Source organism: Eleginops maclovinus, chromosome 20 (assembly GCF_036324505.1).
Source record: "Eleginops maclovinus isolate JMC-PN-2008 ecotype Puerto Natales chromosome 20, JC_Emac_rtc_rv5, whole genome shotgun sequence".
In the NCBI taxonomy this organism is placed as follows: domain Eukaryota; kingdom Metazoa; phylum Chordata; class Actinopteri; order Perciformes; family Eleginopidae; genus Eleginops; species Eleginops maclovinus.
The window spans coordinates 16,839,537-16,862,776 of NC_086368.1; the positions used below are offsets into that span (position 1 = coordinate 16,839,537).

Sequence of the window (23,240 nt, forward strand, 5' to 3'; positions counted from 1 at the left end):
GGGTTGATTTGAGGCTCCGTTGGTCAGGCTCTAGCTGTGTTTTCATACTGAAGTACCCTTTTGTTTTACTTTACAGTATTAAGGCTGCTGAAATAATATGACTGGGAAGGTGTATATAGAATATTGGAAATGCATCCTTTTTTCAAAACTATCTACAACAGCAAAATAAAAAAATAATCAGAATACATTTGGTCACAAATAAAACTTTATTATTAACTGTTTTCAAGCACAGATTTTGTGAATACAGCAGTTCAGTGCTGCAAATATATTTCACTCAAGTTATTTAAGCCACACTAACAAACAAACAAACATAATACAGTAGAAGATTTGATTGTTACAATTTCAGTGAGTGCTCTATAAATTAATTACCAAGTAGCTCTACATTAACTGCTTGATGTGTTTTTCCATTTCATTTCATGTTTTTATTTTATCCAATGTGTGATAATGGATTTACTATGTATTGATCCATTTTTATGTTAAGTAAATGCATCGTCCATTTAAATTGGCTTTCTGAAGTTTTTTCCAGCAAACTGTGCTTTTTCCCCCAGCTCTTCTTCAATTCTGCAATAAAAAGAAAGAAAGAAAACAGGTTAAGGTTCTTCTTTTTAATCCATGCAAGTGTACACATTTCTTCTTGTTTTTAAAACATGAAAAATAACTCAAACATATGAGCAAAGAACACTCAAAATTATGTTAAAAAGGGTTAAATAATTAATTTCCTAGCAGTAAAACAATTGAATGCTTGCACGGCCGCAATTTAAACTTTTACATTTGCACAACTGTGATGATATTCCTCATTTTGTTTTAGACTTACCTAAGTATCTGGTTGTATTTGGCCAAACGCTCAGAGCGACAGGGTGCCCCAGTCTTGATCTGTAATTGCATGACAAAATGTGTACAATAGCTTCAACGTAAGATTATATTTTTTTACATTCATGTCAAAATGCATTACATTCTCAAAAGAATCTAGGGCTATGAAATTTCTGTCACCAGCCTTAAAGAAAACATAAAGATAAAAGAGTGGGAGATAATCAAGTAAAAAAATCCATATATGAAGGCCTAAACACCACCAAATATGGATTAAAGCAGAATATTGTGTGATGGCAATTTTGGAAATGATAACATATATTGTTTTAAACAAATGTTGACTTTTTAACTTAACACTCTAGAATTATTGGAAATGTTTGGATTGCATGTCTGAAATGATCAGAAAGAAATAGCGTGTAAAAACAGAATAGAGACATGCATAAAATGCAACTACAAAAAAAGCATTCAAATATTTATTGAATATAATGATGTCAACGTATTGGGTGCTGCTTCCAGTTGGTATAGTCCTAAGAGTCACACACAAACAATACAAAATGTTTGTTTTTTTTAAATCGGCATTTACCTGTCCAGTGCACAAGCCGACCACCAGATCTGCTATGAAGGTGTCCTCGGTTTCTCCGGAGCGATGGCTGACCATCACCCCCCAGCCATTCTCCTGAGCCATCTTACACCTGTGAGCAGGACGAATGAGGGACATTACCGATTATTGTGTGGTTCATCGACTAAAAAACAATTGATCTATAGACACATGCGCAATTTATTTTAGATGTCAAATATTGACTTACGCTTGCATGGACTCAGTTACTGTGCCTATCTGATTGACCTTAAGCAGCAGGCAGTTGCAGGCCTTATCCTCCACAGCCTTGCTGATACGATTAGGGTTTGTCACCGTGAGATCGTCTCCAACAACCTGGATGTCTGTGCTGCCGGTGAAGTTGGACCAGGCAGCCCAGTCGTCCTGGTCAAAGGGATCCTCGATGGAAACCACTGTGAGTAAACACATGCAGACATGATCAATAAGTCCTCAAACTGAAATGTTTGCCATCTAGTTCAGGTGTAGTCCCATCAAAAGAGTTTTCAAAAACCAAAATAGAGAGTTCCATTATGAATTAATCCCAGCTTGTTATTAAATAATATATTAGGTCTTACAGCCTAAGAAGCATGAGACATACATACTGCATACATACATATCAATTTTCTAAAGAATAAATTAGGGATTCAAAAGTAGTTCCATGTGAATGTCCCAATAGTAATCAGGAAAATGGTGTTTTAACAAAATTGATTCATGTCATCATCGGCAGGTATAGATTATCATCACTTGTAAAAACAGTCTATTAAATGCAGGTTTACATTGTACAGGTTTATTTTCATCAATAAAAACACAATAGTCAAAATCCCTTTGGGATTCAGATTTGGTTTTGCAAGTACTGACATTGTGAGTCAAAGTAAACAAATGTGTGTAATCTTACTTTTTGGAAAGTGCTTTGATGAGGTTTACTTGCTTAAAAAACAAAGAAAAACAAAAAGGCCACGACTTTCATCCTTTCTCCCCCCCCCCCCCATCTTCTCTTTAATATCTGTTTCAGACTCAAGCTTCAGCTCAAGATGCCAAGTGCTTTCTATTATGCATTTGAAGATCCAAAAAAGGACATTATCTTAATAAGAGTATAGTGTTGTTTTTTAAAGCTTCCTAAGAATGAAAAAAGATGGTTGAAGTAAAATAGTAGAATAGTGATCCTGATGAGAAGATCAGTGAGGAAAGGAAGCTGATAAAGTTTCAGAACAGCTGGATCCCTCTACTTCATGAAATTACGTCAGTGCTGACATTACTACTATATTGTGTCCTGCTCTCCATCTGCTTGATTGATGTATAAAAGAGAAAGTGGCTCCACGTTACCTGGATAATCCTTCACAAAGCTCTTATAGAGATCAGCCAGCTCGTCAGGACTGATGTAACGGCTCGGGTCATCGGGAGACTTGAAGTCCAGATCGTATTTTCCCTCCCTGTAGAATTCAGACGCTGCTACATCCATGCCGATCACAACCTCATCAGTGTATCCTGCTTTGGCGATGGCCTCCTTCACCAACTCCAGAGCTGCAGAGTTAAACAATCATTATGACATTCCACTAGAACACAATCATCAACGGCAGAACCGTAAAACAGGTCAACAAACAAAACACTGAAGTCTCAAATAGAAAAACATTTAATGCACGACCTTATTTACAAATTAGCGTTTGTCATACTTTCGCTTGAGGAATTCTTTTTTCGCAAATTCTACCACATGACAGGCAAGTGGACTTTCCTTTCCAAAATTATTGTTTTCCCTGCATGAGCAGGCGGAACATCGGACATACTTTCTCTGACTTTTTACAGCGTTTAATTTTCTATTGGCTGTACTTTGGTTTTTTAGTTTACAGTTTTTTCATTGAGATGATAGCAGTTTGACTTCACAGGACAATTTCTTTTTTGGAAAAGAAACCAGAAAGCTGTGCAAATCTTTACGATTTTTTAAATGTTTTATTTAACAGCAGCTCAAAATAAAATCATCCCTTTTACCTTCTTTGTTCTCCAGAATGTTTGGAGCGAAGCCTCCCTCATCACCCACATTGGTAGCATCCTGACCATATTTCTTCTTGATGACATTTTTGAGATTGTGGTAGACCTCTGCTCCAATGCGCATGGCTTCCTTGAAGGTGCTTGCACCAATAGGCAGGATCATGAACTCCTGCATAGCGAGCTTGTTGCCTGCATGAGATCCGCCATTGATGACATTGAAGGCCTGGTTAAGGTGGAGGGGAGAGAATCAAGAGCTGTAGATTCAAAATCACCTTGGAGATAAACTGAATAATGAAGAAAATATACCAGGAAACTGATGCATGTACAAAGATACTCACCGGCACAGGCAAGATGACCTCTGGGTTTCCTGCAAGGTCAGCAATATGACGATACAGGGGGACACCTTTCTCTGCTGCACCAGCTTTGCAAACAGCCAGGGAAACGCCCAGGATGGCGTTTGCTCCAAATTTGGCTGTTTGGAGTAAAAAAAAATATATATATACATAAAATCATAATTATCATCCTTTTGTATACATTCATGTCCTCCATCAGAAGGGACATTATTAATAGAAAAATCTCAGATCTAAGTACATGCATCAAATGTCAGTATTAAATACAGCATAATGCAATATAATCTGCTAAAAGCATCCTTGGGAGTTATAAAACACTATTATCCTATAAAATGTCTGTGAGTGACCTGTCATTATGAAGTATTTCAATACTTGACCTAATAAGACAATAAATACAAGACTTACATTTTGATATTATTAATGACCTAAATATTATATTACCATGTTTTCAACTACAATTATACAGCGCTAACAGCAGTTATAGTTAACGATCTACTTTAGACATGGTAATCGTAGCAAATGTTACCAACTTTTTCTAATGGTCACATAGGTCGTCTGGCCTCAAGTGAACTGAGCTACTGTTTCACTCGAGTAAAGCAGAGCCTTGTTTTTCTACAGAATGATCATGGTCACTAACATTTGTTCTCTGTGCCGTCCAAGTCAATCATCATCTGATCAATTTTCTCTTGTTCAACCACGGACAATTCCTGAGGAGACGAGAATTACAAGATGGGAATGAGTGATGATGATCAGTACCAAAACAATGAGCAGTCCCAAGCTTATTATTTTATACAACATGTGGGGAGAACAGAACCATCAGACAGTTATAATTATGTGCTTACCTGGCCAACAAGTGCAGGTGCAAGAGTTGAATTTATGTGTTGAACGGCCTGTGAGACTCCTAAAACAGAAAGACAAGTGGGATCAGTATTATGTGATAAAAGCATTGATATAGATTTACATGCAACACATAAACAGAAGTCCATGCAATTCCTTTTTATAATTTGCATATGATGATCAAACATAATTATTCTTATTGAGCATGTCAACACAGTTTTATGTCACAATCAATCCACAGGCTAAACATCAATACGGGGTGAGAGCATGCTTTACTGACAATCCACCATGCTAATACAGCATTCAGTAAGGAGTTGTTATGTTGTTGTGTAATTATTGCTCTGCTGTCAATTGGACAGTTTTTACATTGAGAGAGAACAGGCAATGGGAACTCACTAACCCTTTCAAGTCTAACAGAGAGGAAAAGAGAGAATTCAAGAGGAAAAATGTAAATGTGAAAAAAGTTTGAAATATAGAATTTCACAATTGTGCTTTAACCTTGAAGGCTTAGAAATATGAGGACAAGTGTTCGATAACATTGAATACTGCAATAAGATATTACATGCAATAAATAAACTGAATAATAAATTGTACTCTAGATTGGCTTACGCACCTTTCCCAAGGTAGCGAGACTTGTCATTGTCCCTGAGCTCCAAGGCTTCGTAGATTCCAGTCGATGCACCGCTTGGTACCGCTGCTCTAAACAAGCCTGTGAATGTACATAAGGGCAGAGAGAGGCCAAAACATTGGTGAGTCGACAATCACTGATTTATTTTGTAAATATATGTATAGATATTTTAATAAGTTATTACATGAACATAATGTTGCCTACCTTTGTCAGTGTAAAGGTCAACCTCTACCGTGGGGTTTCCACGAGAATCAAAGATCTCTCGGGCGTGGATCTTGACAATAGACATGTTGTAGGACCTTGAGATGAGAAAGAATAGGAGAACTTGTTACTATCCGACAGTCCTTTTGTTAAAAGTGTGCTGTAGATAAAAGAATTATGACAATAAAAACTCAATACTATCAAAAAGTCTATTTTTCGGTTGCTTTTGGCGCACCTCTTTTACTCGCTTTGCTCCTTAGAGCTTACTCACAAAAATATCCTGACTTAGCTTCAAGGTTAGGAGTGCTAACAGGCATGCCACCATCCTAATTGGATTAGATCTTCTCACCTGATGAATCACATGGAAGTAAGGATGTAGAGATTGCTACATCCTTCAAAGCTAGGTTAAGCTTGCAAAAATAATTTGCTGCATAAAAATGTAACCAATAAGGATTTCAGTTTAGGCAGAGAGTCATGATGCTACCTTAATTACAACATAAATTATGTCAGATATCCTCAATAATAAAAGGTCATGATATCGTCAATAATCCCTCCCAATTGCATGCCAGATAAACAACCAGGCAAATGTAGAGATTAGTAGGCTAACCACTGCACATATTATGTGATCAAAGTTTTAGGACAATATAGCTATTTCCTGACAAACCAATTTTTGCATGCATGTATGGCTAAGCTTGTTTACTAGTTAAGGCTCATATAGGGAGGAGTGAAATGAAAGTCACGGTCATAAAAATGATCACTTTATCCTTGACCTTGGAAATAGCACATTCACACAAAAAGCTCAAGGGCAACTCAATAGTGAAGAGAAATCTAGCTCGTAAACAGATACTAAATATGTGCGTGTATCACTGCATCTCATTAACCATGTTACTGCATTGGTTACATTCAGAAAAAGCTACTCAATGATGAATTGGCTAGGATTAATTATCGCATAACATTAACACATCGCAAACTGTCACACCAATGTCCAACTAAATCAATGAGTTTAATTTTAGTTTTGTATAAATAACTTTAAGCAGAGTACGCACTTAATTCCAGACCCCACAGCTTTTCCAATTGATTTGGTTATGGCACGCATTAAGCTAAAGCTAGCTAAGTAAACTAAACTAGAAAAAAAAAAGAGCCATGTTGACAGACTACTCCCAACTCATAAAAGAAACAAAGGCAATATACCAGATAACAAAGATGGGTTAAAATGCAAATAGATGACTCTACCTTGATGTCAAAAGCAGACACGCTGAGAAGTCGTAGCTGAGTGGAGAGAGAAGAGGAGTTTCGTTCTTCTTCTTCTTCTTCTTCTTCTTTTATTTTGCTGCGCACACGTCACCTTGTTTGTACGTTGCTGCCCCCACCCACCCCCCGGTTTTTAATGTGAACTACACCAGATGATCACGACTATCCAGGATTCTAAAATATATAACAATTTTTATGAAAATATAGAAATAACCAGTATTTAAAAGATGTGCTTTAATATGTACATGCTGAAAAACAGATTTATAATTCAGTGGTTGTGCAGGAATGGGATACATAATAATATAACAATGTACTTAAACGTAAAGATGCAGGGTTAAATTACTTTCTATATGTTATTGAAACATTTTATCAGTAACGTGTATTTTAGATATAATAAAGAGATTATGGTGTTATAGATGAAAACAATTTTGCAAATTTGATCAAGACTAAATAGACCGCAGAATATGAAATTGGAAAATGAAAATGTGCATGTTAAGCCAGCTGCAGTTTGTTCTCAGTAGAGGGCAGTCATTCAACCGGTAGAGGAAACGAGCGGTAACCACAGAAGAAGAAATTCCCCCCATGGAATATGTTGAATGAATGTGCGCGGCTGATAAATCTTCTTACTTTTTATTTAAACAGCTGTGTTTAAAGACTACCAAAGGCAGCTGTTTTGAGTGATAATGTCAGGGATACCTGCAGACACATGGCAGCCGCCAACAGTGACTCTGGACACGACGTAAGTTTTTTTTTTAAAATCTGCTGAAAGCTAACTGTGCTAACCTAGCTCTCAGTAACGCCATGTTATCGACTTGGAGCTGTTAGCCAAGTGTAATGCTTGGTTGGTTAACCAACCCAAACATATGACATGGCTTTGTACACTCTTTAACACATCATAAGAAAGACGCCAATTGCTAAATAATACTGAGCATGCATTGCAGGATGGGGTCGATTGTGGTGGAGTTGTACTGGAGACATGCACCGAAAACCTGCAAGAACTTTGCAGAGTTGTCCAGAAGAGGCTACTACAACAACACCAAGTTTCACCGAATAATCAAAGATTTCATGGTGCAGGGAGGAGACCCTACAGGAACAGGTGGGTGCATCACATACAACACTTTATATACAGATCTTTCGTGGTTTCGACTAGGTAAGGTTTCATTGTAAGAACTACACAATTGACCCTAGTCAAAGTTGGAAATCTACAGACGAAACATAATTCAACATATTGAGTTTTGTAAGTATTTATGAAATGGGGTTGTTTTTCTCTCTATGAGGTTTTGGGCTTTAATTTGTACAAACTTACGTAGTTCTTCATAAGTAAAAATGAGTACGAAATTAAAAGTAGCTAACAATTGGGCCCTGAAAAAAAGCTGTGCTGGGAAATGTAGTGTCATCTCGTTTTTAGGGGGGCTGTCTCGTAATAATATAACAACATTTAAAGACAAGCTTTACATACATTACTTTTGTCAACTCAACCCAATATATTATTCACATGAAACTTTTATACCCTGATAAACAATAAACAAAATCTTACCTCTTTGACCTTACAAGAGTAGAACTTGGTTAGATCCCTGATCTACATCATAGTTCCATGTTGATAAATGTGTATTGTCTTGTTCAGTTACTTTAATTTGTAGTTGATCCTAGTTTACTGGCCTTTGTTCTTTTTAACAGGTCGCGGTGGTGCCTCCATATTTGGTAAACAGTTTGAAGATGAGCTGAACCCAGAACTGAAATTTACAGGTAAACGCAGTAAGAGAAGAAATACTAAATCAAACACAATATTGTAGATGTGGAGGAGGAGGAGGAGGAGTAAGAATAGCTGCATAAGTGATGAAAAGACTCCTGCAGCAGTAGTTTGTCATTACTGAGTCCTTAATGTCTTAGTGGTTTTGAAATGCATGAGTTTTAGGGAGTTATACCTTTTTATAAAAGAGCAGCTTGGTATATTTAAATTAATTTGTTAAAGTGGATGTTTACCAATGTTATAAAAAAGTTGTTACTGTTTTGCTTCAATAATTGTGTTAGATTCCTAACATTAATTATTTATGAGATACTTGTATTTAATGCAGGAATTTTAACTGAAAAGTCACAACATTGTAACAGATTTTATTTGTGTGTCTGATAGGTGCTGGTATTCTGGCAATGGCCAATGCCGGACCAGACACAAACGGAAGCCAGTTCTTCTTCACGCTCGGACCCAATCAGTGGTTGGATGGAAAGCACACTATTTTCGGCAGAGTGTGCCAGGGGATGAGCGTGGTGAACCGGATCGGAATGGTGGAGACAAGCGGACAAGATCGGCCTGTCGATGATATCAAAATCGTCAGATCTAATGTACCCAATTAAACAAATAAGACTTTTTTTCTACTGCTTTTTTTAATTAAATAAATGTTTGTTAATTGTTTCAAAGTCTCTATTTCTTAATTGTATACGAATGGTTTGTCTATGACTGTAATGCACTAGCACCAATTTAAAGGTAGGGGAAGAGAAAACATTTAAGCCACTCTGTATATTGAAATAAATGTTGAGCTGGACTAGTAATTTATGGACAGAAAAAGAAATTGATTGTCTTTTTTTAAGAAAAATGCCAAAATGTGTCAGGTCCAGGTTAACAGATTTGAGGACTTGTTGTTTTCTTTAGTCCTTAAAGTGAACTGATGAAAGAACAATGTTACATTTTATCCTGGATTTTCTAAGAACGTTCCTAATGTCATTATAATAAAGAACAATCTTCCCATTATAACTGATATTAAACAAAATAATCTGTTAATGAAGATACTGAAAATTAACAACACATATTGCCACAACGTATTTTATTGTATAAATGTCAAGTCATGTATAAAGACAAAAGTTATATATTTTTAAAATAATACAGTTTCCCAATAAAATATTATACCCACAAAAATAAAACCAGTGTTTAAGGCACAAAAGGATTTGCATTATAAATGTAAGCAGCAAATAGTTGAACACTCAGTTTAACAATATGAAGAAGTGTTTTTATTTGGCTTAATATATGTTGTTGATTATATGAAAAATAAGACAGGAAAAAGCATCAATTTCTCTTCAGTATAAATCACAAAGGAAATTTAGGTAGTCAATGAAATGAGTTTGTAAGCCAGGGGTATCCAAACTACGGCCCGGGGGCCACTTATAATTGGCCCTCAGCAAATGCTAAAAGTATAATGGAATATAGCCCACACCTGAAACTTGTCCTTTTCTTATATTGTACTTCCTAAATATGTAAAATAATAATTTACACAGTAGTATTCATGTGTTAATAAGACCAATTTTCAAAGTTGAAAAAATAGAAAATGTTTCAAACAAATCATAATTGATAAAAAAAAAAAAAGCCCAATAACTTATTTGCATAACTAGTTGTATTTCCTCTGATTATGAGCAATCTGAGTATTCTGTTTAAAGGAATGAGCTGCCGACAAAATAAAGGGAACCCTACGGAGAGCTGTGATGTTTCTTAAAGCATATTCAAGTATCAAGATTAATTGACCGACATTCGATTGATTTTGCTAACTCGTAATTTCACTTATGGGGCGACATACCTCACCTCTAATGAAGGGTCCAGCCCTTTGTATTCCTTTCTGTATGTCGTCCTCAGGAAAAAATGTTTGGACACCCCTGGTGTAAGCTATGTCAGCAATTTCAGCACTACTGATAATGTTAACACAATACCGTCAGGACCTTCAGACAGTTTCGCACATTTTATCACAAAGATAGCAATTGCAAGCAAGTCTATTTTACCACTGACACTTGTCCTAAAGTCACGCAATATCTTAAGTGTTCAACTTTTAAATCTTTAATAAAAATAATACACAACAATACAACAAAATGTATTATATTGTTGTTTTTGATGTTAATCTTATAGAGATTGTTATAAAGAAATATTGACTATGAAATTGACTTAACAAGAAAATAGCTCTCCAACAAATTTAACAGCGGTTAGAAGTGAGAAGAACCCTTTATAAGCACCAACCTTGTTATTCAGCAATCTTATGTCTTGCATACTTTCACTTTTTAGGCACCACTTGCTTACTGTTAATCGATCATTTTGCTCACTGTGATGGAGGTTTATTTAAAATGAATTCAAAGTTTCCTAGTAAATTCCTTTTGATACCGTGATGTGAACCGTCATAAACTACAGTAATTCCCCATATATAGACGGCAATAATGGGAAAGTTGTGAATGGGCTGAAACATTCAGAAACTTTATTGTATTTTAAGTTTTGAGGTATTTGAGAAGCGTTTTTGGAAAATAGATTGCAACTTTATTTAGTACAGTATGTTGTACAATCACTACCTGAAACAATTCCAACTATTAGACATTTAGCATAGGCTACTGTATTCAGATAAATCAACTTTTAAAAAAAAAACTGGAAACCAATACACACCACCATGAAGAGCAGGTTTACTATAATATAGTAAACCTGCTCTACATATTTTTGAAATACAACAAACAAAAAAAAGCCTTTTATTACACTTTGAGGTTATGTGCAGCATCAGGGGCATGCAGGGAGGCGCTTCCATTTTTCTGTGTCTTCACTGCAAGATCATCTGCAGGTTGGGAGCACGACTTGATACGCTAGAGGAAGGTATTTCTATTGTCAAAAAATATAACTTCCAGCAAAACATGAACAGGCAACAAAATCTGGGTTCATATGGATTTCAGACACTTTACAACTGTAAAATAGTAAATGTAAAATGACACTAAAACAACCACTGACCTGCCAGAGAGTCCCTTTCCCTTTGGCCAGTTTGCAGACCATGGTCACAGGAATCATCATGAGAGAGGACATGGCTAGAAACCAGCCGATCAGGTACGCCCACCCAGGGTACACGTAGGACTTGTTGAACTTCATAGGGGTGTATTTCAGGAGCATAAACACAAGGGTGCCCTTAAAAGAGAAGCAAATAAAAAAGTATATGAACAGTTGGATGAAACAATTGACATTACTATAGGACATTATGACCTCATTAAAATACCTACACTGCAAATAACAGGCGTGACATACATCCAGCAGTACTTTAACAGGGAAATGGGTTTGTACCCAATCATGTCCTGAATGTTGTCACAGAAGCGGTCAGCACCTACAAAGAGAACAACACATCACACTTACTATATAGTACAGTGTGTATTATCTACAACATTTCACAGTTTATTCCCCAGTTTTATGGATGCTTTTTTAGGCCAGTTTTTCCAGATCAAAGATTCAAAGTCTGTTTAGCTGCAGTGTTGCAGTCTACCAATTTCCCTGCACTTTCAATGATGAAAAAATTAGTTATATAATTTACCAAAGACATGGTCCATCCATCACCTCTTCGTAACTAAACTAAGCACAACAAGTAAGGAAATTTGTGTTTGGTAGATTATTTATTTGTTGTAACAATGCTTCTTGGAAATAAATCTCATACTATTGGAAGGCCTGTTTATTCTCTTTTAAATGGTGCAAGATTTGTGAGGAACATGCATTTTTGGGATGAGCAGCAGAGCTGACTATGTGGGTTATGCCCATAAAACAAATGGCCAAATATTCTCTGCAGGCTTTTATTGCTGTTGACTAATGAAGTCTGAGGAAACAAGACATATTGGCGCAACACAAACACAACAAATGTTCTTACTTTTTGTGCTATGTTTATTTATATGGATAAAACAAAGCTATCGTCCAAGCTTTCACATACTAACGAATTAACTAACTAACTTACAAACTAACGTAGATTGGTCCTCTTCTCTTTACCATCAGGTCATAGACTACTTCTGATGCTTTGTAGTCAAAGGTATAACACATCCTAATTACCAGAATCAGTTTTAAGGTTGTACAATAAGGCAGAAAGCAATGTGACACTTACCATAGATCCATCCAATAACCACAGACTGTAAGATTGCCATCAGAAGCAGAGTGGGACCACTGCATACATAGTGATCAAATATCTGCAGAATGTATGCTCCAGCCTAAAATTAAAATGGTCCTGTGTTATACATTGATCTGTATAGTGAATTTATTTTTATTTTTATTCAGAGTTAACGTCATTGGGTGTTGTGTTTGAATTGATCAGACTGAAAATAAAGTTAAAATGATGAATTCTTTCAGCTCACCTGTGACACCAAAAAGAGGCCCAACACATAGCAAACAGCACAGATCAGCAGCAGAAGAAGCTCTCTTCGATATCCATATCGGATCTGGGATGGGTAGGTGTCTGACAGAGAGGTCATGACACTTTCAAGCCCAACAAACTGGAGAATGACAGACAGGCAAGTCATTGTGGAGACACGTTAACAAAAGAAGAAACATCAGAGGACATCTGTCGAGGGAGACATGAGCTGACCTGTCCATCTATTCCTAACAAGATGATCATGATGAAGAAGCACGCAGACCAGACTTGAGGAAACGGCAGAAGGGTCACAGCTTGTGGGTAGACTATGAACACAAGGCCGGGGCCTGCAGAGTGAAATAAACAGAGAGTAAACCATTGCTCCCTGCTGTAGCGGTTTTGGGCATGGGCGAAGCGGGCAGCCACCCGGGGCGGTATTTCGTGGGGGGCGGCACGAGCGAGCACTTAAAAAAGGAGGGGATCTCGCCCGGGGTATAATTCCATGTAGAACCGCCATTGGCTCCCTGCAACCGAGTCTTGTACCTTACATGAGTACTGAAGGCAGAGACATCATAAAAGATAACATTTTGAAAAAAGGAACAATCAATTAATGAGCAAGAGTATATTCACATTCATACCTGAATCGGCAACTGAAGCAATGTCGACACCCTGTTGTTGTGACATGTAGCCCAAAATGGAGAAAATTGCCATGCCAGATACAAAGCTGGTCCCGCTGTTTAACAAGCAGAGATAGAAGGAGTCTCTGCAAAAGGAAACCATGCACAAACAATGTGTCTTTATTTCTCTCCTCATAACAAATGCCTGTTTCCATATTACAGTAAAAGAATCAACAGAACAAATGCTTACAAATTCAAAATAAAAGAAACTTCTATTCAAATGAAGCAAGGAACTAGTCAAAAGTAAATGAGTGATGGATGCAAATAAATAAAAATAATTCTTTATGGAGATGTATGATTTTTGACCACTACAGACATCAAATAAAAGGTGTTTATTCATAATAATAGTGGCAGGGTCTCACCAAAGAAGTATTTGAATGATATTATCTTAATGTAAATGCTGCCAGCCACTAAAACACTTCTAAGTCATATATTGAAGTTCTAACCTGTAACAGTTGTTGTTGTACTTGTTGTAGCTCCCAAGCGTAGTCAGGCATCCCAGACAAATGGCATAGGAATAAAATACTTGGGTTCCAGCATCCATCCAAACCTATGAACCAGTCACAGATGATTATACAACTAGATGAATCCAATAAAATAAGGATATAGGCTGAATGCTACAGTACCTGTGGGTCAAAGAGTCGCATGGGATTGGGGTACAGGTAGTACTTGATGCCATGGAGGGCTCCAGGAAGCGTCATTCCTCTGATTAACAGCACCACCAACATGACAAAGGGGAACGTGGCTGTGAAGTAGGTAGCCTACATTTATGCAGAAAAGGATTTTGTTACACATTAAAGAAATCTACTTTTATAACCCATGATTGGAGACATTAGGATGAATGATGTGATGTCAGTTGATCAGCAGCTGCAGAAATCCTGAGAAATATAACTTATTGTGTGACTAAGGACTTGGTAATTATCAACCTGATCCCCTGCATGCTCAATTGCATTAAGGGCATGTGTCAACCTGAAAATGTCTCAAACCAAAAGTTTTTAATTAACAATTGGATAAAATTTGAAGGAAAGTCAAGGAGGTGCTACTTTAGGTCTTATCGTGCCATAGAATAATCTATGTTATTTAAATTTGAGACATCACTTTTGTTAGGTGTGAACTACATGACTTTGGGGCACAGACATAAATTATCTAATATATTTGTAATAGTTTCTGTGTGTCTGTGCACATCCTGGGAGCCTGTCTTGCTGACAGCTTGTCAGTCAGTGTTTATGATTAACTTCCTCAATATCCGAGACCTTATGTTGATCCTAATCATCCACCCCGACACTGACAAGTCAATTTTTCTTTCCAATATGTAAGAATTTGCCTCAGGGTTTTTAGACACAGTTACGACACCTGAGACACTTATGGCAGCATTGGTGTGTGGCCACCTTTCACACCTTAGTTATAAATGTTATAATTGTCTTTTAATGCTCCAGGCTTATAATAAACTGGCAGTTGAGAGATGCATGTGGCTGCAGGTCCGAGTTAAGTGCAAAACGTAATTCTCATTCAACAGTTATTTGTTTTGTCTTTACCGAAGTGTTTGATAACTGCTGCAAACCTGTTCGCCTGTAAATATGAGCATATGGAAGAGGCTGGTGTGGTGGCTCAAACCACTGATTACAACACATTGTGTGTTTACTCAAGTAAAAAAGAATGATAATCTTATTGATATTTATATACAAAAGTAATGGGGTTATTTTTATATTTTGGTTCGGTCACTGATTACATTTCTTCATTTTAACAGAGTACATTTTTAAAGTGACCCTCCCAACCCTGGTCTTACCTTTCCTGTGGATCTCACTCCCTTCCAGACGCAGAAGTAGCAGAGGGCCCAGGCCAGAAGAAGGTACAAAGCAAGGTCCTGCTGTATGTTTCCTAATGCATCTATGCCAGTGGATATATTCAGCACTCGTCGACTGTAGGGACCAGGTTATTTTTAACAAATTAAGGGTAGCATTTCCACTACACTCATATTTAGTTCTCATAATTCTTTCCTATAGCGATCCAAACCAACTGACCAAAAAGGTTAGAGGATAGAAATGGTAAACAGGTCCAATGTGCACACTCACCTTTTCAGTATGCTGATTAAAATACATTTGATATGTTTTGAAATCACAAATGGGATGCAGTCACTTTATATTAGTCACATTTTTGATTTGACAAGTTAAAAAGTCCATTATGAAAGGTTTCATGATAGAGATCTTAGCAAACTACTTAAAAATGCAAGCTTGCATGTGCAATTAAAGGATCTTCACACCTTCAGTACACAGGAATTAGGAATTATTCTGGCTGATTAGATTTATTTTGAAGGTGAATGTAAGGGAATCTTTGTTGGGAGTAAGGTGTTAACCGTCCCACCCTAACTCATGCTATGAAAAACATCAATAAATGAATTAAGGTTTCAAACAGTCCGTACATGTCTACAGTGTCCTGACTAAAGGTTTAATCAGCCAAAATAAAAAAAAGATTGAGTGTGTAAGTACTTTAATTTTAATGAGTCTATATATAAATGTATATATATATATGTGGGTATACACACACACACATACACACACACACACACAAATTGACTTTGAATGGATCGTGAATACATTTATATTACATTTTAAAACATTTTAAAAGTTTTTTAAATGACTTGCAAAACCAACATTATTCAGGTTTGAACTTAAAAACTTACTGCCAAAACTCTAGTATAGATGATGATGCATTCACAGGCGAAGTCCAGTTAGCAGTGATGTTATAGTTGTTCAATACCAAACAAGAATCTAAAATATATCAAAGTATTTGTTAAACACAGACTGAAAATGCTTGTAGAATAACTCTAAAACAGTAACCAGTTTTGAAAACTAAATATGATCATAGCAAGTGCTTTATGTGTGCAAGTTAATGCTTGAAAAAAAATCATTTTTTTACCTGTATTCCATGTGTTATTGCATGTGGCCCATGGCAGCTCATCAGTGAATGAGGCGAAAAGGTAGAGAAAAGCCCAGGCTAAAATCACAATGTAGCTGATACAGCCATAGAAAATTATCATTTGGCTGGCGTATCCAATGCCTGGAAACAAATGAAAAATGTGAACAACAATGCTTTGCGGTAGTATTTCTGCCTTGACCTGTTTAATTCCTCACCTTCCAACAAAGGACAGACCTTTCTCCAGCACATGATTCCTCCCTGGCTGGTGTACTGGCCCAGTGATACCTCCAGTATGAACAGAGGAATACCACAGGCCACAAGGAACAGGATGTAAGGAATGAAGAAGGCACCTGCATGCATAAATAAAGCATTGTTAACATGGTATAGCACGCATACAAATCACATTCTTTTTCACATTTCTGATACTCTGATATTTGACTTTCTCTATAAATTGATGCAAGCAACTGTTCTTTTCCCTTTTAAATGCACAATGGGAAATGTTAAGTCACTATTGGGCTCTAAATCAAAACATGACAGGGTGATGGTGGAGTTGTGAAGTAGTGTGAGATCAAGGGGTTGTTGCACAAAAACTAAATGAAGCAGTAAAATGAATTAAACAAGTAATCAAATAAATATGCCATCCACTCTGCTGTGTCTATTTATTGCTTGGATTGGTGCGGCTTGATTTTAGCTAGTTTGCAAATTTGTGTCAGCGTTGAATGTGTATTGTTCTGGTTATCTTAGATGTGTGAGTATCATCCATCAACTGACAGTAGCTGGCAACATATATTGCAGTTGACTGTCTGTCTGTATAGGTGTTGGGTGCTTACATATTGAAGGTTTGAGCCACAGATCTGTATAGTGAGAGATTTAGCGCAATACAAGAAACACATTAAAAATCTATTTTGAAACCAGATCTAAAGGCCAGGAGGGGTTGCAATATTTAAAATATATATAGATAGGATCATGACCTTTAACTGAACACTCGCAGAGACCTGAAAGTCGTTGACAAACCAGTAAAAGGATTAATGGAAGAAATAGGAAAATATAGTAAATAACATTAGCTGGTATTGTTTGCATTTAACCTAACCAGACTGCAGAGTAGAAAACCAAATATTAGAAAATCAGCTTTATTTATCTTTAAGACAGCTTCTTAAAAAAATAGAAACATGTTAAAAATAATATATTGCTAAGTCAGTGCTTAGCTGTCCTCCCCATCTCTATGCTTTTAGTGAAATCAAGTGTTAATATAAATATCATGTATTTCTTGTCTTGTAACATTTAACTCAAAGGTTAATAAAGTTTCTCATTATGTTCCATTTGTTGCCAGAGAAGTTAGTAACAACCAATGATAAAAGAAATTCAGCCTTCAGGAAAACCCTGTTATTGTTTGTTTTTTTAACTGTAAATGCTTTTGATTATTTGATCAGTCTGCACAAAAAGTGCAGTGGTATCAGAGAGTGAGACAAAAGCAAATGCAGATCCAGCAGTTCTGATTGTACAAAAAGGTCATAAAAAAAGACTCTTCACACATGGCAGTGAGTTCATCTTAATAATGGACGAAACCTTTTACAGTATCACAATATTTGTAATGATAATCCCTGTATCACCTTATGATATGCATACAGGTACACACGTTTTGAGTTTGACATAGTCAGAAATTATTATTTAAAGTTTGCCAGAGTGGTCTTAAAACCATCCCTTTAAAATTAAACTTCTTGGTAGGGTTTCTCCACAGTAAAATGTGTTCGACAGAAGCAACGCACAGATTTACCTGGAACATCACTATCAGTAGTGTATTGTCCCCCCTAAATAAACAAATTACTTGAATGAATGAATTCAAAACACTTGCTTTCCCATCATGTTCATGAAAGGAACCAGGGGATGATGGTGTTTTGTAGGTACAGTAACTGAAGAAGGGATTCAGCCAAGAATTTCAATCTGCTCTTTAAACTAACAAAGGCGGTAGGCTATTATCAAAGCCTCTCATAACCTGTCAAATCCTTAATCATCAGATGTGAATCAGAGGGAGACAGACGGAAAAATGAAAATAATCTATATTGCTTAGCCTTCAGGGTATAGGCGTCTGATACAGGGAAAAAAACTGAGTTTGTGTAAACTTAATAATGATAATACAATTTATTGATAGAACGTGTTTCAAGATACAGAAAGACACAGCATAAGAAATAATAAAAACATTAAAACTAATAATTAAACATTAATACTCTAACATAAGGCTGTCAACATATGCGGTTTTCACTACAAATGAATCATTGCCAACATAATTAACATTTATATCATGATGTCTTTAAAACAATTAAAAACATTTCATTAATGCTAACACTCAAAATCCTCCTCTGCTTTTTTTATTATGTGTTTTATTCTCAAAACACAAGAGCAGGGAGTTGGAGCGAGTTCCTTTGCATAACCGTAGTTACAGTTTTAGTTGCACAATAATACATCAATTTATGAATGTCAATAAATGTATTTTATTTGAGGGTTGTCATCGATACCTGTACACGGCAAGAACCCTTGTGTAAACCGTACCATGATAATGTTATTCTGTAGTTTTTATACAAAAAATAATTCTGAAATTCTGTAACTATACTGCACTTTTGAAATCTGAGCTTGGGGTTCTAATAGTAAATTGAGAGAGGGTATTAAACAGGAATACTCACCACCACCATTTTTGTAGCACAGATATGGAAATCTCCACACATTTCCCAGTCCAATAATAGCACCAGCCACCGACAGAATGAACTCTTTTTTGCTGCCCCATTTGCCACGCTCTGTGACTTTTTGTGAAGAAACCTTAGGAGGGAGATGACAAAACCTGCCCAGAAAGTCTGCCATACTGCTGAGCCAGTAAAAGTCTAAGGAGAAGAGTGGCAAAAGTTCTTGGGATTTTGGATAGACTGCTTTTGGAATGTCTGATGCCGACGAATATGGGGCTGGATATGTATTTGGACTCCAAGATGTTCTTACCACAAGGGGGACCTCTAGATATGAAGCAAAAGTTTGCCTCTTACAAAAGCACCATGCTCTTCATGGACAAAGAGGAGAGTTATATATTAGGTGTGACTAATCCTATTTGGACATGGTATTGAAGGCTTTGAAAGCGAGACTGAACACCAGAGGATGAATTTTTTTTTTCCTGAAGCAAAACTGACTTGAAGGCACTCAAGAATACAGATTAGCTTGTTAACCTGTCAAATCAATCAATGTGTAATATTGTGATCGGACAAAATATGTCATAACAGGAATTCTACATTAGCACTTTTTTATTTTTTGAGCACGTGTATTTTGCTTTCTAACTGCTACTCCTCTTTTAACCTGAGCTAAAGTCCATGTGCCAAGTTGTCTTTTGGTACTATACTTTTAATAGTAGTTTCATATTTATATTATATAACAACATGTTAAAGCAAAAATGTGATGTGAGAATCAGTCATGGCACAGTAAGCACAAACATACTAAAAACATAAAATTCAACTTTTTACAGTATGTGATACGTCATAAAGAGTCATGCATAATCACTCCACCAGGTGCGATACAAAACAACGTTGAGTGAATCTTGGTCCAGATTGCTCAATAAGAATAATTGTTTCATTTATCCACCACTTTTTAGCCATAAAAACAAAATCCTCTTTGGTAAGGAAATCCAAAAGCAATTTTAGGAACCATTGTGAAGGGTGATATGTTAAGTGTTCAAATTCCATGCAAAACTGCCATTAAATGCTTTTTTTAAAACCTTTAAGATCTGGAGATTTTCTGCTGAATACATTTTTCTTTCAGACTGACAGGTCAAGACATTTAAAGAAATCACTTTGGACTCTAAGAAACCAGGGAGGATTTAAAACAAATATTTTGTTGATCAAATGATCCATTAATACAAACACCCCTAATCCTGTGTTTGCTTAAAAGTATTACAGTGTTTTATTAATTAACCCTAAAAAAGTATGTAATTGTTATTGAATTGCCTTAAAAACAATATTTTAAAATTCTTGTATTTATTGTACATGTATTTCATTATACAAATATTTTTACAAATCACATCAGGACAGTTGCAACAAGAACGCTCATTTTGAATTTGAGTTGTCTGTAACGCACAAGGGGAAATACTTTATAAATAAAACAAGAGGGAAGATACCCTCACACACACACACACACACACACACACACACACACACACACACACACACACACACACACACACACACACACACACACACACACACACACACACACACACACACACACACACACACAGGAAGAGTGTACTCTGATCCTTAGTGGAAATGTGCTACAGAGGTTTGAGTTCTGCAGAGGCTCTATCACCTTTCGTTTTTGTTATTTTTTCCATTGGGTTTTAGAGTACTAATACTTAGGAATATCTACAAGGCCCTCATCTTGACTCAACCCCCAGTCACCAATGGCCGCCTTACAGAAAGCATGCCAAGTGTGAAGGTCTCTTGGGGCCTCTTAAAATGCCAAACAGTAACAAAGCACAAATCTCACATTCCTTCTTTAGGTTAAGTTGCTTTTAATGCACAAGTACTGAAGTTCAAGGTGGCTAAGTGGCCTGTCATTCATCCTTATTGCTATGCCCAAGGCAAAAAAAGTTATTGCATTTACTCACACATTAATTCATTCTGCAGTAGTTAACAGTATGGCATGTTTGATGATATCACTTACATTACAAAACGTTTGAACATTTCCGTTATCCAGGTGTTAACTGTGTGTTGTTTTAGCCCTGTTACTGTTTTTCAGATATTACTTTGCTGTTTTTTGTGTGAATAACTTTGTATTTAGCCATTAACATATTTTCCTCTCTGTATATAAACGTACCCATGCTTGCCCATTGTAAATTAGCTGTTTATCAGTTGCCCTAAGCAAAAAACAGTTCTGGCTTTCAACATCCTCCAAGATTATTTCGATGCAGCTCAGTATTTTAATGAGACGGCAGGGGGCAAGTCAAGCCTTTGGTCTCTCCTTTCAGTGCAGAGGGAAACCTCCAGCCACCTCTATAGTCTGCCGGTTGTCACTGTGGGCTTTTCAGCTTTCAGTCTTCTCAGCCAAAACTTTGAATGCCCTTTCTCACATGCACTGCAACCCTGAAATTGACTAGACCAGTGGTTTCCTGACCCCTTTCCCCTTAAGGGACACCATTGGGTAAACTTACGACCCCCCCATTAGGTGAATTTTTTTATTTTATATTCAATGCATAACAAAAACAGTACAGAATAACTGGTAAACTGTATTGTTAACCCAAGCACTGAATGCAATAATCAGAGGAAGTTTGCAGTGAGGTTCAGGTGAATTTAACTATTTGTGATTATTGCAGATTACTTTTCCTGTTGATTTTAGTAATCTTTCATATGCTCTTGTGTTTGTTTTATTATTTTAACAGTCCATCACACTTTAAAGGTTTTATCTTCATAACACTTGACCATTGATTTATTAAGTTTTAACTGCATACTTTTCTAATGCAGAATGAGGCTGTTTTGCAGAGAGGGAAGGATCTGAGAGAACAGCAGCTTGTGTTCAGGTCCAGGTTGTTTGACATCTACCCGGCGAGATTTCCAAAAAAGGTCTCTTAAACCAAAAGGCATTGGTACGCCTGTAAAGCATTGTCTGGAGAGACAAAGCGATGCAGGAATTTCCGTCGATAAAGACCAACTTTGAAATCTTCAGACAAACTTGAGGCCCCCGCCTAGTCCAAAATGACTATGCCTATTTCCAGTGGGGAAAAGTGTGACAAGGCTATCTCTAGTTGCGTGCTACACACCACGATTCTCCAGACAATATCTTGATTTTTGATCATGAAAGGACAGTGTGCAGTTTTGGTGATGTCTTTGACGGCCTTTGCCTCGTATGAGGTCATCTTTCAAACTACTTCGGCTTGCATTCATAAAGTTTTAGAACCATGTCTGAGAACTACAGTGGCCTTCAGATAATGAAAAAGGTCCTCTCTAAATCCAGTTTAGTTTGTTGGTTTAGGTGCAACATGACTCTGCGAAAGAGGACAACCTTCCTATATAGATATGTTGGGACCATTCTCAGGTAAAAAAAACAAAAACACAATTACTCTTAGTTTTAGATTATGTTACATTGAATTTTAGTTATGGCTATTAACTTCCATTTCTGCAGGAAGAACACCATAAATACTAGTTATCAGAGAAACTCTGATTTTTAACATGAAACTTACTTTTTAGCGGTTACAATCTGCTAAAACATGCTCGAACATATGGTTCCCAGTCAAATTCTCTTGCACAACAAACAATGAATTTAACTTAAAGAGCCGAGCAATGAAAAACTCCCATGAACCCAAACTTCTTCACCATGGACGTCTTTTGTCTCTGCTTTTGATTGAGAGATCTCTAGTGCATTATTTCCCAGACTGGGGGTCTAACCCCCTTTCAGGGTAACCCGAAATGCACAGGGGAATAGAATATTAACATATGAAATATCTAATGAAGTCAGGGGTCGTCACTTCGCTAAAAGATAGAAAAAAGGGATTCCTTAAGAACAATGTTTGGAACCACTGCTCTTTGTGGCTTAAAATGACATCATTGTGAGTTTAAGTAAGAAATGATACAACACTATACAAATAGAAATAGAATATAAAAGTGAAGTAAAATGCATAGTATTTTCAGTGATATATACTGGAGTAGCATAAAATGGAAACATTTGAATAAATGTACTCAATTATTTTTTTGCCATAGTCTATCATGTTATTATTAAAACTATATTTCACTATATAATTAAGAGATGTTGTATAAGCTTTTGTGTTTTTAAAAGGAGGGGATTCACAAGGACGTGAGTTAAGTTTTTTCAAGTTGCTACTGTGCACAGTAAAAGAAAAAGTAACTACTTCTTGCCCAGAACAAT

The 23,240-nt window shown here is 36.5% G+C and overlaps 3 protein-coding genes across 4 annotated transcripts; 1 reads left to right on the forward strand and 2 right to left on the reverse strand.

Moving 5' to 3' along the window:
* Positions 1 to 183: 183 nt before the first annotated feature.
* eno1b (enolase 1b, (alpha)) lies at positions 184 to 6,772 on the reverse strand. 2 transcript variants are annotated; one of them, XM_063911672.1, is made up of 12 exons: positions 6,635 to 6,772; positions 5,405 to 5,499; positions 5,186 to 5,281; positions 4,578 to 4,636; positions 4,373 to 4,442; positions 3,724 to 3,857; positions 3,386 to 3,608; positions 2,726 to 2,923; positions 1,614 to 1,815; positions 1,391 to 1,499; positions 815 to 873; positions 184 to 561 (listed from the first exon to the last, which is right to left on the reverse strand). In XM_063911672.1, the coding sequence occupies exons 2-12, from the start codon at positions 5,487 to 5,489 to the stop codon at positions 498 to 500; spliced, it is 1,299 nt and encodes a 432-aa protein (XP_063767742.1). In that variant the 5' UTR covers positions 5,490 to 5,499; positions 6,635 to 6,772; the 3' UTR covers positions 184 to 497. The 2 variants fall into 2 exon arrangements, with proteins under 2 accessions (XP_063767742.1, XP_063767743.1); XM_063911673.1 differs by lacking the exon at positions 6,635 to 6,772 and adding an exon at positions 5,637 to 5,660.
* Positions 6,773 to 7,156: 384 nt separating this feature from the next.
* On the forward strand, positions 7,157 to 9,070 carry ppil1 (peptidylprolyl isomerase (cyclophilin)-like 1). The gene is made up of 4 exons (XM_063910377.1): positions 7,157 to 7,391; positions 7,594 to 7,748; positions 8,330 to 8,398; positions 8,784 to 9,070. The coding sequence occupies exons 1-4, from the start codon at positions 7,336 to 7,338 to the stop codon at positions 9,002 to 9,004; spliced, it is 501 nt and encodes a 166-aa protein (XP_063766447.1). The 5' UTR covers positions 7,157 to 7,335; the 3' UTR covers positions 9,005 to 9,070.
* A 562-nt stretch (positions 9,071 to 9,632) lies between these two features.
* On the reverse strand, positions 9,633 to 23,056 carry slc6a11a (solute carrier family 6 member 11a). The gene is made up of 14 exons (XM_063910376.1): positions 19,031 to 23,056; positions 16,568 to 16,702; positions 16,353 to 16,493; positions 16,117 to 16,204; positions 15,223 to 15,355; positions 14,063 to 14,197; positions 13,883 to 13,986; positions 13,398 to 13,522; positions 12,994 to 13,106; positions 12,764 to 12,901; positions 12,517 to 12,619; positions 11,657 to 11,757; positions 11,394 to 11,564; positions 9,633 to 11,251 (listed from the first exon to the last, which is right to left on the reverse strand). The coding sequence occupies exons 1-14, from the start codon at positions 19,203 to 19,205 to the stop codon at positions 11,144 to 11,146; spliced, it is 1,770 nt and encodes a 589-aa protein (XP_063766446.1). The 5' UTR covers positions 19,206 to 23,056; the 3' UTR covers positions 9,633 to 11,143.
* Positions 23,057 to 23,240: the final 184 nt, after the last annotated feature.